Here is a 17,971-nt window from a genome sequence, read left to right on the forward strand (position 1 = left end):
AGTTAACGTGATCCCATCCCAATTTATTTTAAAATTTGTTTTTGTTACAGATATTTTAGAAAATTATACAAAAATATAATATTTAAATTGTTTTAAATTTTAATAATTAAATGATATGAAATTATTGAATGTGATAAAAACAAGTAATATATTAATGTTAATATTATTTATGCTCGTAATCAAACTTTGAATGTGATAAAGCAATATAAAATGTATTAAGTTGGACAGTATAAAATGATATGTTTTGTGTAAAAACATGTATAGTATATTAGTATGTGTCACAAACTGATCCTCATCAGTGAAAGAAAAGAAAAACAACTCATTCTGAATTCTTAAATACTTGGTTGCTTCTACACCATACACACTCAGCACATGTTCATTTCATATCATTTGGAAGGTACACTCAATTATATTTCTTCATTTAAAGCTTACACAAGGGCTGTTAGGACCCTTTATTTATTTCTTTATTATATATATATATATAATAAAATTATATATATGCCTTTTTGCCATATATAATTTACTTGGTTCTTCCTTCTCCATCATTTCCTACTATGATAGAAAATTCCTTACTTGGTTACTAAATTTGATAAAGTCTATGAAAATAGCCATTAATGATGTGTCTGTTGTCCACACCATGTTCTTCTTGTTTAGGTGTCCACTTTGCTTTATGGTTCTTTTCATAGATAGTATGGTTGATGCTATTTCCTTGTCATATCTTATACCAATGTACTAATATACTAATAAGTAACATCAACTATTTTACTTCATTCAGTATTCATATTGTAACATCCCAAAATATGGTAATTACCATAATCAAGATTAATTACATTAATATAATAAACAGTGCAGTCTTACAAAAACGAACGAGCGCTAAAGTGTTGAACGTCATCAACTTACAGAAACTAACTAACGCTACAAAAATACAAGAGTTTAAGGACGAACGGCTTTACAGGACTATAACCAAAACGTCCGCATAAATATGCTAACAAAATAAAACACTAGCGAGCGCTCTAAGGCTCGGCCTTCACTTCAACCTCTACCAGATTGGCTTTATCCAAATTTTCTTCTTCCAGCATGACTTCAAGGGACGCATCACCGTCTGCTCACATCCACAACGGATGATCATTGCATTTTGACAAGACGGAAATATACATGGACAGTAGACAACACAATGGAAATGCAATGGTAAGCTTATAATATTTAATTTATACAATCAACACATACATTTACATTTCAATTCACGCACACAACATGTAACATATCAGATAATAATTATAGAAATACGTATATAAGACAGACCGTCCGGACTGTATGAATCTGTGTAGTTACAAGCGTCCTTGCACCCGAGTGATGTAGTAACTGGGATACACCAAACAGCTGCCACTCGAGGTAAGTCCGTTCTTACGTCGCCCATGTTAACTTATGGACTAAGGACCTCCTGCCGTTCCCACACATGAGTACCCCCTTCTACTTGAAGAGGCGTATCACGGAACATCAGGATGGACAGCGAGTCTTAACTTATTCACAGTCATACTTTACCAAAGATAATATCCAATCAGAGTCGTTCCTCCTTGGAACGCTCGTTCATATATCAATATCAGAATATCACGTCATATATGGTTCGTTCATTTTGTAATTCCCTCAACATCATATTTTCATTCTTAGTTACACCTCTCTAAAAAGACGAACGTTAATTAACTGTATGGACGAACGCTAATTGAGATCAGGACGAACACTATTAAAAAAATTCAGGACGAACGCTATTAAAGACAAACGATCGACATGAGGTCGAACGCTATCGAAGACGAACGCTCGACATGAGGCCGAACGCTATTAAAGACGAACACTCGACATGAGGTCGAACGCTATCGAAAACGAACGCTAGGTGTATGACCGAGCATAAATCAGAACGAACGCTTGGCAAAACCCGAGCGCTATTTGGGACGAACGCTTCGGTATAAGACCGAACGCCCTGTAGAACGAACGTTCGACATAAGGTCGAACGATATTAAGGACGAACGCTTCGGTATAAGACCGAGCGTTACTTATTCATAAAGTTTTAAATATTTAAATACTGCTGAGCTAGACGAACGCTCAGATATTCCATTGGGGACGCTCGTTCGCGAGCAGAATTCTTTCCAAATGAAAGAATTCCAAACTGAGTTATTTTAATGAAGACCGAACGGTTTAAGACCGTTCAGGGACGAGCGTCATTTATCAGTGGGAAAGAATAAAATTTCAGATTTCTCAACCTTAGAAATTTTCCAGATTCCAACAATTTAACTTATACTTTATACTCCAAATGAATCTCAAATTGATGAACTTTATACTTTCACTTCCAGATTAATTCATACTCAATAATCAACATCTTAACAATTCATGCACTATAGTATTCATCCATCACTCATACGTTTCAACCAGCAAGCAGTTCAACAACCCAGAAATCATATCAGTAAACATTCATAACAGCACAACAGGACTCGTTCATGCAGATCAGAAAAACACGTATACAGAGATTTCATACCAACAACCCACATCATGCTTTCATACAATCATACACGTATAAATTTAAATATATGTAAGCTTCCCTTACCTGGATAGCAGTGTACTTCCAAAAGCAAAATTTTAGGGTTTCCTCTAACCACGTCTTACACCCAAGTTTCGCTCAACAGTTCCCACGTAAATCTAAGATGCCAGAAATCAAAATAATTCAGACCTAAAGTCCATGCATGCAACCAAAACTAGGGTTCGCATGAGACCAGAAAGACGACGCTTAGACGTGAAGACTTACCAGTTCCGATCCAAGTTCTGTTCGGTCCAAACGGAAGATCACAGCTGGACGAACGTCCCTACGGTTCTGGAAAGTGAATCGGAGAAGAAGAAGATGAGTTACAGAAGAGAGAAGATCACTGGTTCTAGAGAGAGATCAGAGAAAATGGAAGGTCTGGTTCTGAGGAAGAAGATGAGTGATACAGGTGAGTGGAGGGTTTTTTTTTTTTTTTTTTTTTTTTTTTCGAAAACTCTTTTTGTCCAATCCACGTTCGTGCGGACGAACGTCTCTCGATCCAACACCTGCACACTCACTCTGACTTCAGAAACTTCCATTGTGACAAGTGGCGCTCATGCATGCAGCGTTCAGTGCGCAATTAATGCACTGGACGTGTGGCGCGGCTCATTTATGGAAGCAACTAGGTGATTCAGCAGCGTAATAATTACTGATTTGACACCTAATTACGTTTCTAATTAACCAGGATCTCACATTCCACCTATCTACAAAAATTTTCGACCTCAAAAATTAGAGACTCACCCAAAAACAGATTAGGATACAAGTCCTTCATGGCGCTCTCAACTTCCCACGTTGAATCACCCGTCTTAGCGTCCCACACCATCTTCACCAAGCGAACTTCTTTGCCCTTGTAGTACTTGGTGCGGCTATCTTCAACACGGACTGGATGCAGTTCTAAAGTTCGGTCTGGACGTAGCTGAATGTCTTCTAACTCCAGTACGTGTGACGGATTTGCTATATATCTTCGAAGTTGAGAGACGTGGAAAACCGGGTGAAGGTTGGATAGTTGGGGTGGCAACGCAAGCTCGTACGCCACTGGTCCGATCTTCCTCAATATCTGGTAGGGTCCAATGAACTTGGGAGATAACTTCTTTGGACGAACGGCTCGTCCCACACCAGTGACTGGATTGAGTCGAAGGAATACATGATCTCCTGCAGCGAACTCCAACGGTCTTCTCCTTTTATCAGCGTACGACTTCTGCCTGCTCAAAGACGTCTTCAACCTCTCCTGGATTTGCTTGACTTTCTCGGTCGTTTGCTGGATGAGTTCAGGTCCAGTTAGTACGTTCTCTCCTTCCTTGAACCAACAAAGTGGCGTTCGACATTTCCTCCCATAGAGTGCTTCGAACGGTGCCATTCCAATGCTCGCCTGGTAACTGTTGTTATAAGTGAACTCCACTAGCGGCAGAATCTCATCCCATGCGCCTAAGTGATCTAGGACGCACGTCCTCAGCAAATCTTCTAACGTCTGGATGGTTCGTTCAGACTGGCCGTCCGTCTGAGGGTGGTAGGCTGAACTCATTTGCAACCTACTACCGAGCTCGCTTTGAAGTGACTGCCAAAACCGTGAAGTGAACCTTGTATCTCGATCTGAAATTATGCTCGAAGGTACTCCATGCAGACGAACGATCTCCTGGATATACAACTTAGCTAAGTTGGCTAACGACATCTTTAAGTTGACAGCTAGGAAGTGGGCGCTCTTTGTTAGCCTATCCACGATCACCCAGATTGAATCATGATTTCTGACCGTGCGTGGTAGATGAGTCACGAAATCCATGGATATGCTATCCCACTTCCATTCGGGAATCTCCAACTGTTGAAGCAATCCGCCAGGTCTTTGATATTCTGCCTTCGCTCGTTGACAGGTTAGACATGATGCCACAAAACGAGCGACATCACCCTTCATTCCAGGCCACCAAAACGATTTTCGTAGGTCTTGATACATCTTGGTCATGCCAGGGTGCATGCTAAGACGACTGTGATGAGCTTCCTCCAAAATAATCCGCTTCAGCTCGCCATCGTTAGGAACGCACGTCCTACCCTTGTAACGCAGCATGCCGTCTGTTCCTGTGTTGAAGTCCTTATCTTTATTTGAAACAAGCGCGTTTAATATCTTCACCAGATCTTCATCCTCACGCTGCTTCATTCTGATTCGGTCGAACACATTGCGAGATATTCTAAGGTTACAGCACTTGATGCTGTTCGGTTCTAACTCAAACTGTAACCTTAGATCTCTGAAACTCTCTACCAAGCTCAGTTCGCGCACCATCAGAGACGACATATGCACCACTTTTTTGCTCAGAGCGTCCGCTACCACGTTCGCTTTTCCTGGATGGTAGAGCAGCTTGAAATCATAATCCTTCAAGAACTCAAGCCACCTCCTCTGCCTCATATTCAACTCCTTCTGATCAAAGAGGTACTTGAGACTCTTGTGATCACTGAAAACTTGGAACGTGGATCCATACAAGAAATGCCTCCAGATCTTCAGCGCAAAAACGACCGCTGCCAACTCCAGGTCGTGCGTTGGGTAATTCCTCTCGTGAATCCTCAACTGCCGAGACGCATACGCTACCGCTCGCTTTTCTTGCATCAAAACACAACCCAGACCTTGATGAGAAGCGTCGCAATAGACTTCAAATGGTTTAGACGTATCCGGAATAACCAGCACTGGGGCGCTCGTCAGCTTGACCTTCAGCTCTTGAAAACTGGCCTCACAACGATCGGTCCAAGCGAACGGCTGATCTTTACGGGTCAATTGAGTTAGCGGCGCTACTATCTTAGCAAAACCTTCAATGAAACGTCTGTAGTAGCCCGCCAGTCCAACAAAACTACGTACCTCCGTGACCGAACGCGGACTCTCCCAATCCAATACCGCTCGCACTTTCGCTGGATCCACCGAGATGCCTCCAGCCGACACCACATGACCCAAAAACTGGATCTCCTTCATCCAGAATTCACACTTAGACAACTTGGCATATAATTCTTTCTCCCGCAACACTCCAAGTACGAGTCTAAGGTGCTCTTCATGCTCGTCCTCAGTCTTGGAATAGATGAGGATATCATCTATGAAGACGACCACAAACTTATCCAAATAAGGCCTGAATATGCGGTTCATATACTCCATGAACACGGCTGGAGCGTTCGTTACTCCAAAAGGCATCACCACATACTCATAATGCCCATAACGTGACCTGAACGCTGTCTTCTGGATGTCATCTTCTTTAACCCTAATTTGATGATATCCGGATCTCAAATCAATCTTCGAGAACACTGCAGCCCCGTGTAGTTGATCCAACAAGTCATCTATCCTCGGCAAAGGGTACTTGTTCTTGATGGTCAGCTTGTTTAATTGCCTGTAGTCAATACACAAACGAGAGCTGCCATCCTTCTTCCTTACTAACAGTACGGGCGCTCCCCAAGGTGATACGCTCGGCCTAATGAATTTCTTCTCTATCAACTCCTCAATCTGCTTCTTTAGTTCAGATAACTCCGCAGGCGACATCCTATATGGCTGAACCGAGATGGGAGCCGCTGTAGTCACCAAATCAATTGTGAACTCCACTTCACGCTGAGGGGGCAGTCCAGGGATCTCTTCAGGAAAAACGTCCGCAAACTCGTCCACAACCGATCGTCCATTACCGTTTATAGTTGACGATCGTTCTTCTACCATTCCTCTGGATTCCTGATCCTCGTGAGTCATAATCAGGAAACAGCTGGCGCCTTCCATAATGTCTTCTTTCAGCTGACCGAGCGTCACTGAAAGAACTTCTTCTTCTTCACCAGGGAAGATCAACTTCTTCGCTCCACAATCAATAAGAATGCGATTGGCAGCCAACCAATCCATTCCTAAGATCACCTCCAAACCTTGAAGAGGTAGGCAGATGAGGCTAACTTTAAACCTACGTCCATCCACTTCTATAGGACACTTGACGCACATAGTGGACGTCCTAACCTCACCAGCTGCTGGGGTCGACACCACCAGATCAAACTGCATCTCGCTCACTTCTAATCCCAGCTTTTCAACACACGCCTTCGAGATGAAGGAGTGCGTTGCCCCCGAATCATACAAAACACAGCAGGGTCTACCAAACAGCATGCATTCACCAACAATAAGGTTACCTGAACTCGCTGCTTCAGCGCTAGTTATAGCATACACTCGCCCACTAGCTTGGGCTCGTCCTCCTCTTGGCTGATTTCTTCCAGCATTGGGTGGCCTCATCACCGCACGCCCACTCATATTGCACTCGTGATCCAAGTGCCCGTTTCTTCCGCAACGATTGCATTGCTTTACTCCTACCAACTGAGGGCATGAAGACCTATAATGTGGTCCTCCACATCGGAAGCAAACTACACTCCCCTGTCCAGACTGTCCGACAGGAACTACTGCTTGTGATCCGCTTGCATGAGAAGACTGATTTGGACGAGCGTAAGGAGGTCTCCTCTGTACAGCACCTCCCCTGGACACGATCGGTCCCCTACTCACTGGTTGCTGCCTCTTCAATCGTTCTGCCTCTGCCATGTTCTTCTCCAAAACCTTGGCTCGCTCGACCATAGCAGGAAAAGACCGAATACACAAACTTGAGATCAACACTTTCAGATCACTTCTCAACCCATTCTCAAACTTCCTGCACTGCCACTCCTCGTTAGTAGCCATCGTATTGAACCTCAGGAGGTGTTTAAAGGTGTTGGTATACTCCGACACAGACCTCGTTCCTTGTGCCAGTTGAAGGAACTCAACTTCCTTAGCGTAACGTACGCTGTCCGGGAAGTACTCCTCATAAAACTTGCCTCTGAAAACCGCCCAGGTTATTGGATTCTGAGCGTCCGTTAAGATGGCCTTCATACTCGTCCACCAGTGACTCGCTTCCCCAGTCAACAAATACTCTGTAAAAGCCAAGCGGCTCTCATCCGGACACCTCTTAGCATTGTAAATACGCTCCATATCTCTCAGCCACTGGTCTGCCTCATCAGGAAGGCATTTTCCACTGAATTTAGCCGGGTGATGTTGGAGGAAACTCTCCAGGGTCCACTCAGCAGTAGGCGGGGCAGCGTTGGAAGAAGACGCTCCCGCAATGTGCCTGGTTGATGCTAAAATCTCCATCAGCTGTCGTTGGGTTGTTTCCGAGCTAGCACGAGAAGCTTCCAGACTTTGCATGGCAGCTTGGTTTTGCTGCATCAGGGTGGCGTTTTGTTCCATTAGGGTCGTATTCTGCTGTTGTAAGCGGTCTATCACTGTCTCCAACAACCTAGCGTTGTTGGACGCATCAGGTTCGTTAGGTTGGGGTGGAGGAGGGAGTCTAGGGGCCATCGTTTTCTGTACCAGAGAAAACGAACGTTAGAAATGTCTAACAGTTAAAACATTAACTTATTAAACACACGATAAGCACACAGTAAAAACGTAATGCACTCATAACCTACAGCGTCCTTAAGAGAACAAAACTGCTCTGATACCACTAATGTAACATCCCAAAATATGGTAATTACCATAATCAAGATTAATTACATTAATATAATAAACAGTGCAGTCTTACAAAAACGAACGAGCGCTAAAGTGTTGAACGTCATCAACTTACAGAAACTAACTAACGCTACAAAAATACAAGAGTTTAAGGACGAACGGCTTTACAGGACTATAACCAAAACGTCCGCATAAATATGCTAACAAAATAAAACACTAGCGAGCGCTCTAAGGCTCGGCCTTCACTTCAACCTCTACCAGATTGGCTTCATCCAAATTTTCTTCTTCCAGCATGACTTCAAGGGACGCATCACCGTCTGCTCACATCCACAACGGATGATCATTGCATTTTGACAAGACGGAAATATACATGGACAGTAGACAACACAATGGAAATGCAATGGTAAGCTTATAATATTTAATTTATACAATCAACACATACATTTACATTTCAATTCACGCACACAACATGTAACATATCAGATAATAATTATAGAAATACGTATATAAGACAGACCGTCCGAACTGTATGAATCTGTGTAGTTACAAGCGTCCTTGCACCCGAGTGATGTAGTAACTGGGATACACCAAACAGCTGCCACTCGAGGTAAGTCCGTTCTTACGTCGCCCATGTTAACTTATGGACTAAGGACCTCCTGCCGTTCCCACACATGAGTACCCCCTTCTACTTGAAGAGGCGTATCACGGAACATCAGGATGGACAGCGAGTCTTAACTTATCCACAGTCATACTTTACCAAAGATAATATCCAATCAGAGTCGTTCCTCCTTGGAACGCTCGTTCATATATCAATATCAGAATATCACGTCATATATGGTTCGTTCATTTTGTAATTCCCTCAACATCATATTTTCATTCTTAGTTACACCTCTCTAAAAAGACGAACGTTAATTAACTGTATGGACGAACGCTAATTGAGATCAGGACGAACACTATTAAAAAAATTCAGGACGAACGCTATTAAAGACAAACGATCGACATGAGGTCGAACGCTATCGAAGACGAACGCTCGACATGAGGCCGAACGCTATTAAAGACGAACACTCGACATGAGGTCGAACGCTATCGAAAACGAACGCTAGGTGTATGACCGAGCATAAATCAGAACGAACGCTTGGCAAAACCCGAGCGCTATTTGGGACGAACGCTTCGGTATAAGACCGAACGCCCTGTAGAACGAACGTTCGACATAAGGTCGAACGATATTAAGGACGAACGCTTCGGTATAAGACCGAGCGTTACTTATTCATAAAGTTTTAAATATTTAAATACTGCTGAGCTAGACGAACGCTCAGATATTCCATTGGGGACGCTCGTTCGCGAGCAGAATTCTTTCCAAATGAAAGAATTCCAAACTGAGTTATTTTAATGAAGACCGAACGGTTTAAGACCGTTCAGGGACGAGCGTCATTTATCAGTGGGAAAGAATAAAATTTCAGATTTCTCAACCTTAGAAATTTTCCAGATTCCAACAATTTAACTTATACTTTATACTCCAAATGAATCTCAAATTGATGAACTTTATACTTTCACTTCCAGATTAATTCATACTCAATAATCAACATCTTAACAATTCATGCATTATAGTATTCATCCATCACTCATACGTTTCAACCAGCAAGCAGTTCAACAACCCAGAAATCATATCAGTAAACATTCATAACAGCACAACAGGACTCGTTCATGCAGATCAGAAAAACACGTATACAGAGATTTCATACCAACAACCCACATCATGCTTTCATACAATCATACACGTATAAATTTAAATATATGTAAGCTTCCCTTACCTGGATAGCAGTGTACTTCCAAAAGCAAAATTTTAGGGTTTCCTCTAACCACGTCTTACACCCAAGTTTCGCTCAACAGTTCCCACGTAAATCTAAGATGCCAGAAATCAAAATAATTCAGACCTAAAGTCCATGCATGCAACCAAAACTAGGGTTCGCATGAGACCAGAAAGACGACGCTTAGACGTGAAGACTTACCAGTTCCGATCCAAGTTCTGTTCGGTCCAAACGGAAGATCACAGCTGGACGAACGTCCCTACGGTTCTGGAAAGTGAATCGGAGAAGAAGAAGATGAGTTACAGAAGAGAGAAGATCACTGGTTCTAGAGAGAGATCAGAGAAAATGGAAGGTCTGGTTCTGAGGAAGAAGATGAGTGATACAGGTGAGTGGAGGGTTTTTTTTTTTTTTTTTTTTTTTTTTTCGAAAACTCTTTTTGTCCAATCCACGTTCGTGCGGACGAACGTCTCTCGATCCAACACCTGCACACTCACTCTGACTTCAGAAACTTCCATCGTGACAAGTGGCGCTCATGCATGGAGCATTCAGTGCGCAATTAATGCACTGGACGTGTGGCGCGGCTCATTTATGGAAGCAACTAGGTGATTCAGCAGCGTAATAATTACTGATTTGACACCTAATTACGTTTCTAATTAACCGGGATCTCACACATATTAACTTTTAAATTTACTTAATTAACTAACTCAGCTAACCACTTACTTAATTTTGTTAACACAAATCTCAAACTAAACCCACAACCAATCTTTTACTTAAAAACAATTTCACATAGGCTAAACATGAACTTTCAAAATAATATAAAAAATAATAATTCTTATTTTATAGCCTCAAATATATTAAGTTCTTATTATTTACACACCAAAGTGGTCAATAGAAATAAGTGAAGGGTAATTTTTATCCTAAAAAGTAGATTACTTTGTTTTATTATTATTTTCAAATTTTCAGATAATATGATTTTTTTTATTTATATTAAATTTTTTAAAATAGCTTTAAACTATACTTTTTTCAAATTTTTATTTAGAGTTAAGAAAATTTATCATTTTTCTTAAATTTTTTAAAAGAACTTTAAACTATATTTAAAACACAATGTTATTTAAAGAATGAATTTATGTACGTTCACTTACAAGATAAATATTGCTGAATAGAAGAATTTTTAATATGACCATTGACTTTGAAATTAGTGATGATAGACAGGTGGCAAAGGAAAAGCGTTGATAATTTCAAGAAACATCTAAAATAAACTCGTAATTTCTTCATATACTTATTTAAAATATTAATAACATTGTTTTCATATCAATTTCCCATGACATGATTTGCATAATTTAAATAGTCTAAGAATAAAATAAATATTATTGTACATAAATAGAAAGTTTTCGTTTATAAATAACTAAATAAATATTTTTCAAAAAGGTCTGCACAAAATAAACAAAGATGAATTATAAAGATTAATCTAAGCGAGGAAGAAAATAAAGCTATAACATAACATTAATTGCAAAGATTTTTTACGCAGAAATAAGGAATATGTATATTACTTTAAAGTAAACTTATTTAATAGAGTATAAACAATTAAAAAGATGCTTTATAAATAAGATATGCATATTAATTGAAATAAGGGTATAAATATTACAATTTACCTAAACTAAATTAATTCATAACTTGTTTAAGTTAGATTTTAACATTCACAAATAGTTTCTTTATAAACAATAATACAACACACAGTAAATAAGAATCTCACACAAATAAAGAAACTATTTTACAAATAAAACTACTAATTAATCATTAATAAAACATTTAACAATTTTATAAAACTCATAAAATATTTTTAATAAATCACAAGAACTTAGTTATAATAATCCTCTTTCGAATTAATCTATGATTCCAAAAAAAAAAAAATCAAGATCAGTGGATTATAATTGAGTTACAGTAGAATCAAACGTAAATCAGTTTGTTTCTACTACTTCCTGAGTGTTGTTATTGATGGCAATATGAGAATAACGTTGTGGTAACTCAAGTTTGAAAAAGAAAACTACAACACACCGACAACCCCTTTGTTCCGATAATTACGTGGAACAGTGTCGTAAAAGAAATTGCTGTCAAGTGTCCCACATCGTTTTTCATGTCCTTTCCTTATGGAATTATTAATCATTTTAACTTGCAACACCTTATCTTAACTTGCTCAAATCTGTATATGAATGTTGTTACTGTATCCTTATGGTTTTGAATGGTAGATGTATGATATAATAATGAGATAAAGTGGCTGAAAAGTGAGAAGAAAATGACACATGTTAAGGTTCCCTAAAAACGTATCTAACGTAGTCAACTTCACACGTTGAAGAAAGCAAACAGCAACTGTCATCTTTTCCTCTCTGTCTCCAGCCAGATACCTTACTTGGTTGGACTTTCACACACCTCACTCTCATCCATACCTACACGCTTTTCAAAAACTACCTTTTCTCCCTGTTCATTTCTCTTTCTTGTGTTAGTTTTTTTAGCATTCAAGTCATTTTCTTTCTATTTGCATTGGCTCTTCCGTCTTCAACTCTTTTAAATTCACCATTTGGGTTGTGAATACGGTTTTGTCTTTCGTTTTGGCAGTACATGATCATCCATTTTTTAGGGAGTGTTATGTAATAATGTCTTCTCTCATTTTGCAACCAGCCCTTTAACCTTTTTTTCAACCCTCTTACATTTCTGCGTTTATGTCATATGCTAATGGTGAAACAAGGGCTGGAACTGAGAAGAGATTGTTGCTAGAGCGAATTGGTTGGCTTTATGTGACGTGGCTTAGTCAAATTCTTTGGAATTTGTGTCACTTTAATTGCTGCTTTTTCACTGTCTGTCAATTTGAATAGCTGTAAGCAGCTAAACTTTCACAAAAACTGCATTTTTATTCACACAATCCGTGACTCTATATATGGTTTATTTTATCCATATCCTATTTCTAAAGTTCCATCTTTTGGCTACTGTTAGTGGTTGATTTGTATACTTTTGGTGCCTTCTTTAACTCCTACTTTTCATAAGAATACAAGCACATAAGATATAAATTTTGGGTTTTGAATACATTCAATTTAACAACTGCAATTTATTTAAGGTTTAAGGTTATTATTCAGAGATTCTATCACATAGGTAACTTTTATTCTCAATTGGATAGCTTCATCTCCAAGTTTCATGTATATTTTAATCATTGTTTCACAAAATCCCTGGTCCCAACAAACATGGATTCGTCCAACAAACATTGATTCAACCAGTGATATACATACATACATACCTACATATATTGTTGATTGAGAGAAACTGATACTTGTGGAAAGTCAGAATGGCTTCTGATTGTTCAAGATTTGTAAGGTGAGTCTCCTTCCTAGTTTACCTTTCAAGTTCTAAGTTACTATGTACTCTTTTCTCAGATTGTGTAGCTTTTATACTTTTGTATACTATACAAGAGTCAATTGCTGCTGTCTTTCAAAGTGATTTTCATAATCTATACTATTAGCCTCTAATGTGAAGTTTCACTTTACAGATTTCAAGATGACCCTGAATTGGTAAAATTGCCGACTGCAAATAGTGGCAAGGGAATCAGGAACAATGGAACACGATTAGCTGAGATAAGGGGTAAAAAGGGTCTGACGGAAACAAGGAAGTTCTTGAAGGCTAGAGTATTGTCGAGAGTATTCTCAGAGGATTACGAGAGAGTTAGAAAAAAAACACTATTAGATCCCCGGGGACAAACCATTCACCGATGGAACAAAATTTTCTTGGTAGTATGTCTAGTTTCTTTGTTTGTGGACCCTCTGTTCTTTTATTTGCCACTAGTTCGAGATGAAGTGTGCATTGATATTGGAACAGCACTTGAAGTTTTCCTCACAATGATAAGATCAATGGCAGATGTGTTTTACATGATTCAGATTCTCATGAAGTTTCGAACAGCTTATGTTGCTCCTTCTTCTCGGGTATTTGGGAGGGGAGAACTTGTCATAGGCACTACCAAGATAGCTACTAGGTACCTGAGAAAGGGTTTTGGTCTAGACTTCATTGCTGCATTGCCTCTTCCTCAGGTAAATTACTATACTTTTTCCTTTATCTTGATGAAAGCCAAGGTGTTTCTTTGACTTGATAGGTAAAATTGATGCTGTTATGTTTGCCACAGGTGTTAATTTGGATTGTGATCCCCAATCTCGGAGGTTCAACCATGGCAAACACAAAGAATGTGCTTCGCTTTATCATCATTTTCCAATATTTACCAAGGTTGTTTCTGATTTTTCCACTTTCATCCCAAATTGTAAAAGCTACGGGAGTTGTGACAGAAACAGCATGGGCAGGGGCTGTTTACAACTTGGTTCTGTACATGTTGGCTAGCCATGTGAGTATATTGAAACTTGCATTTCCTTGATTGTTGCTCAAGCAAATTCACCTTACCACTCCCACTGTATATGTGCCAGCCTTTTCCTTTTTATTCTTTACAAGTTTCTTAACATTTTTGTTGAGGAAAATCTAGTTTTACGTTTACAAGATTATGACATCAATATATCAATAAAGAAAATTTAGCATACTTTACTAATATTCATTTTGTTTTGGTTGAAGGTTTTAGGAGCTAGCTGGTACCTTCTATCAATTGAAAGACAAGAAGCCTGCTGGAGGAGTGTCTGTGATATGGAGCAATCTTGCCAATATGGATTCTTTGACTGCAAAAGGGTTGAAGACTCCTTCAGGGTCTCCTGGTTTATTGCAAGTAATATCACACTTTTATGCTCGCCAAAGGCTAAGTTCTATCAGTTTGGTATATACGGCGATGCTGTGGCATCCCAAGTTACCACCTCATCATTCTTTCACAAGTACTTCTTTTGTCTTTGGTGGGGCCTAAGGAATCTAAGGTAACTCTTATTTGGAAGGATATATGGTCAACTAAATGCAGAGACCTGTAACAAAAGAAAGTAGGAATTTCTAGCCTTAAGCATTTAATCATACGCTTCAAAATGCTATACTTCTCTATCTCATTTTGTCTTCTTGAGCAAATGATTAACTTCCCTAGCAAATAGAGCAAAATCTCTCATCTGGGTGACAACCACTCACTAAAAAAAGCGTTTTATCTTCTATCCCTTCAGCATTAATGGTTTGTGATATTCTGTGCAGTTCATTGGGACAAGGTCTTCTTACCAGCACTTTTGTTGGAGAAATAATGTTTGCCATTGTTGTTGCAACCCTTGGACTGGTTCTTTTTGCATTGCTTATTGGCAATATGCAGGTAAGTGTCTATAAATTATCTCTCTTAGCCTACTGCTGCTTAATTTGCATATTTCAGCCATTAATTTCTCTTCTAATGTCTTGATAAAGTAATGCCGCAACATAGGACCACAATCTGCTTTGTATCATCCAAAATCATTCTTAGAACTCTGTTGATAGAAATCTTCAATTCCATATAATTTCATGACATAGTTTCAAGATGGCTTTGTTCTACCAGCCAGTACTACAAGAAACAAAATTTGTTTGATGTATGCCTGAGTCTCCATATCCTCTTCTGTTATAGAGATTGAGCCTAAAATCAACCTCAGAACTATTATAATTTTAGTTAGTCTTATAGCATTGAAATGTAAGAAAATACTTGACCACCCTGAATGAACTTTGTTCTTCATCATTATATTTGGCAGACATATCTCCAATCAACAACTGTTCGCTTGGAAGAGTGGAGGGTGAGGAGAACTGATACAGAACAATGGATGCATCACAGGCAGCTACCACCAGAACTTAGACAATCTGTGCGCAAATATAACCAATATAAATGGCTAGCCACACGAGGGGTAGACGAAGAAGCTCTTCTCAAAGGACTTCCTGCTGATCTTCGGAGAGACATCAAGCGCCACCTTTGTCTCGAACTAGTTCGACGAGTAAGCCACTCACTCATCAAATTTTACTTGAACAAACCCTCACATTTCACTCTTGTTTTTAGTCACCTCTTTTCATCTTCGAGTTTGGAACTTGATACCCTATTTCAGAACCATTTCAACCAACAAGTTGATAACATGAAATGAATCTTGGAATAACCTACCTCTTTTACTTAAAACATGTTTGCTGTTGTTGTTGTTGATGATGATCATGATGACGACGATGTGAAACGTATGAACAGGTGCCATTGTTCGATCAAATGGACGAGAGAATGCTTGACGCAATATGCGAGAGGCTGAAGCCGGCGCTGTGCACGGAGAACACGTACCTAGTTCGCGAGGGCGATCCCGTGAACGAAACTCTCTTCATAATCAGGGGCCACCTCGATTCTTACACCACCAACGGAGGCCGCACCGGTTTCTTCAACTCGTGCCGCATCGGGCCCGGCGATTTCTGCGGCGAGGAGCTGCTGACATGGGCCCTGGGCCCACGGCCCAGCTTCATCCTGCCGTCCTCCACTCGAACCGTGAAGGCCATCTCCGAAGTGGAGGCCTTCGCCCTCATAGCGGAAGACCTAAAGTTCGTGGCGTCACAGTTCAGAAGACTACACAGCAAACAACTGAGACACAAGTTCAGGTTGGAGAGATGATAATATGTGATTTGATGAGTTTGATGTTGATATATTAACGGTGATTTATTATTTAGGTTTTACTCGCACCAGTGGAGAACGTGGGCTGCGTGTTTCATACAAGCTGCATGGAGACGGTATAAGAAGCGAAAGGAAGCAGCAGAAGTGAGAGCTTTGAGCTACTACGTTGAGTCGAAGAGTGACAGTGAGACAGTAGGGTTGGTTGCGTATGGTACGAGGATGACTAGGAAGGGTTCTGTGCATTCTGATGAAGTTGTCAACGCTTTGCAGAAGCCAGAAGAACCAGATTTTTCTCTTGGTGAGTGATGACTTTGGATTCTTGTATGCCCTCTAAAGGGTTATTCTTTTATTGGTTATTCATGTGAGTTAGGATATACAATTTCTTCTACGGTGCTAAGATAATTGTTCATAATGTATATTTTTTTAATTTAAGAATTATTTAAATAGTTTTTTTTTCTTAATAGATTCTCTTCTCTTTTTATCAGATTAAGTTTCAATTTTTTAAAAATTAATTTAATTAAATCTTCCATTAGTAGTGTACCAAAATATATATATATATATATATATATATATATATAAATAAAAATACTATTATAAGATTTATATATAAAAAAATTATTTTTAATGTAAAGAGAGACAATGTTGTTTTATTTTTTAAAAAATTGGAATTAAATTGAATAAATAAAATCTAGAAATTAAATTGAATATAAAATAATTATAATACTGATACCTCACAACATGTAATAATATTATAGTTAAGTGACATTGAGAGTGCCATGGTACACCACATACCTACACATAAAAATCTTTTTTTGGAAAAAATAAATAAAAGAATTAAACAAAAATACAAATGACACTTGAGAAGTCTTTTAACATTATTGGTACACTATTAACCTAAATGATCTAATTAAATCAAGTTTTCAAAAATTGAGACTTAATTAAAACAAAATAAATAAATTAAACAAAGGGACCAAAAAAAATTCAACAAAAATTAAAACCAAACTACTAATTAAACCTAAATTTAAATTTAATGTACTGAATAACATAGGATAGGATGATGGGTAAATAAGTTCTTGACCCAAGACAGAAGACAGAAAATATCTGTCGATTTGGTTCAGGGTTTGCTCTTCAAAATAAAAAAAAAATATTTATAAGACCAAAATGTCAACAAAAAAAAACACTAAGTCCTGTGAGAAAAAGAAAACGTCAATCCATAGATTAGGATCAACCATGAGTTGATTTTAGGTTAAGATATATAAAATTGGATTAAGATAAAGGTTAATGAAATTCAAGTGAAATCATACACACCTCATCAGTCAACTCGAAAGGTTACAATGGACATGGATCAAAAATTAAGTCAAGTCAATTAAAATTAAATGTAAACTTGAGTTAACTAGGTTGTCAAAACGATTAACCCGATCCGATCCAACTCGACCAACCACGGGTTGGTCATTTAGTGAATCAACTCAACCCTACTCATTTATTAGCGAGCCAAAAAAATTTGAATCTGATCCGACTCACCACGGGTTGGTGGGTTGAACGGGTTGGCTCATTGGCTCACTTAACTTTTTTTCACCCTCTTCTTCTGAAAT

At 38.9% G+C, this 17,971-nt stretch overlaps 2 protein-coding genes across 2 annotated transcripts; one reads left to right on the forward strand and one right to left on the reverse strand.

Annotated features, from left to right (window-relative positions):
* Positions 1-4,782: 4,782 nt before the first annotated feature.
* LOC148201729 (uncharacterized) lies at positions 4,783-7,877 on the reverse strand. Its single transcript, XM_088109474.1, has 4 exons — positions 6,689-7,877; positions 5,761-6,370; positions 4,990-5,667; positions 4,783-4,897 (listed from the first exon to the last, which is right to left on the reverse strand). Exons 1-4 carry the CDS (start codon positions 7,875-7,877, stop codon positions 4,783-4,785), a joined length of 2,592 nt encoding a protein of 863 aa, XP_087965600.1.
* A 4,405-nt stretch (positions 7,878-12,282) lies between these two features.
* LOC124832056 (protein CNGC15b-like) lies at positions 12,283-16,842 on the forward strand. The gene is made up of 8 exons (XM_047306171.2): positions 12,283-13,198; positions 13,371-13,905; positions 13,998-14,210; positions 14,432-14,721; positions 14,981-15,092; positions 15,496-15,732; positions 15,972-16,366; positions 16,436-16,842. The coding sequence occupies exons 1-8, from the start codon at positions 13,170-13,172 to the stop codon at positions 16,683-16,685; spliced, it is 2,061 nt and encodes a 686-aa protein (XP_047162127.2). The 5' UTR covers positions 12,283-13,169; the 3' UTR covers positions 16,686-16,842.
* The last annotated feature ends 1,129 nt before the right edge of the window (positions 16,843-17,971 follow it).

The sequence above is a fragment of the Vigna umbellata genome, chromosome 3 (genome assembly GCF_029865625.1).
Source record: "Vigna umbellata cultivar VRB3 chromosome 3, Vumbellata_1.0, whole genome shotgun sequence".
Taxonomy (NCBI): Eukaryota; Viridiplantae; Streptophyta; class Magnoliopsida; order Fabales; family Fabaceae; genus Vigna; species Vigna umbellata.

Excerpts from the sequence above, each read along its gene's own strand:
- LOC148201729 (XM_088109474.1), bottom strand. The coding sequence starts at position 7,877 with ATGGCCCCTAGACTCCCTCCTCCACCCCAACCTAACGAACCTGATGCG. Across the intron at positions 6,371-6,688 it reads CGCTGAAGCAGCGAGTTCAG|CGAAGAAGTTGATCTTCCCT; the intron begins GTAACCTTATTG and ends TTGATTGTGGAG. Across the intron at positions 4,898-4,989 it reads AGTGATCACAAGAGTCTCAA|GAAAAGCGAACGTGGTAGCG; the intron begins GTACCTCTTTGA and ends TCTACCATCCAG.
- LOC124832056 (XM_047306171.2), top strand. The coding sequence starts at position 13,170 with ATGGCTTCTGATTGTTCAAGATTTGTAAG. Across the intron at positions 14,211-14,431 it reads TGTACATGTTGGCTAGCCAT|GTTTTAGGAGCTAGCTGGTA; the intron begins GTGAGTATATTG and ends TTTTGGTTGAAG. Across the intron at positions 15,093-15,495 it reads TGCTTATTGGCAATATGCAG|ACATATCTCCAATCAACAAC; the intron begins GTAAGTGTCTAT and ends TATATTTGGCAG.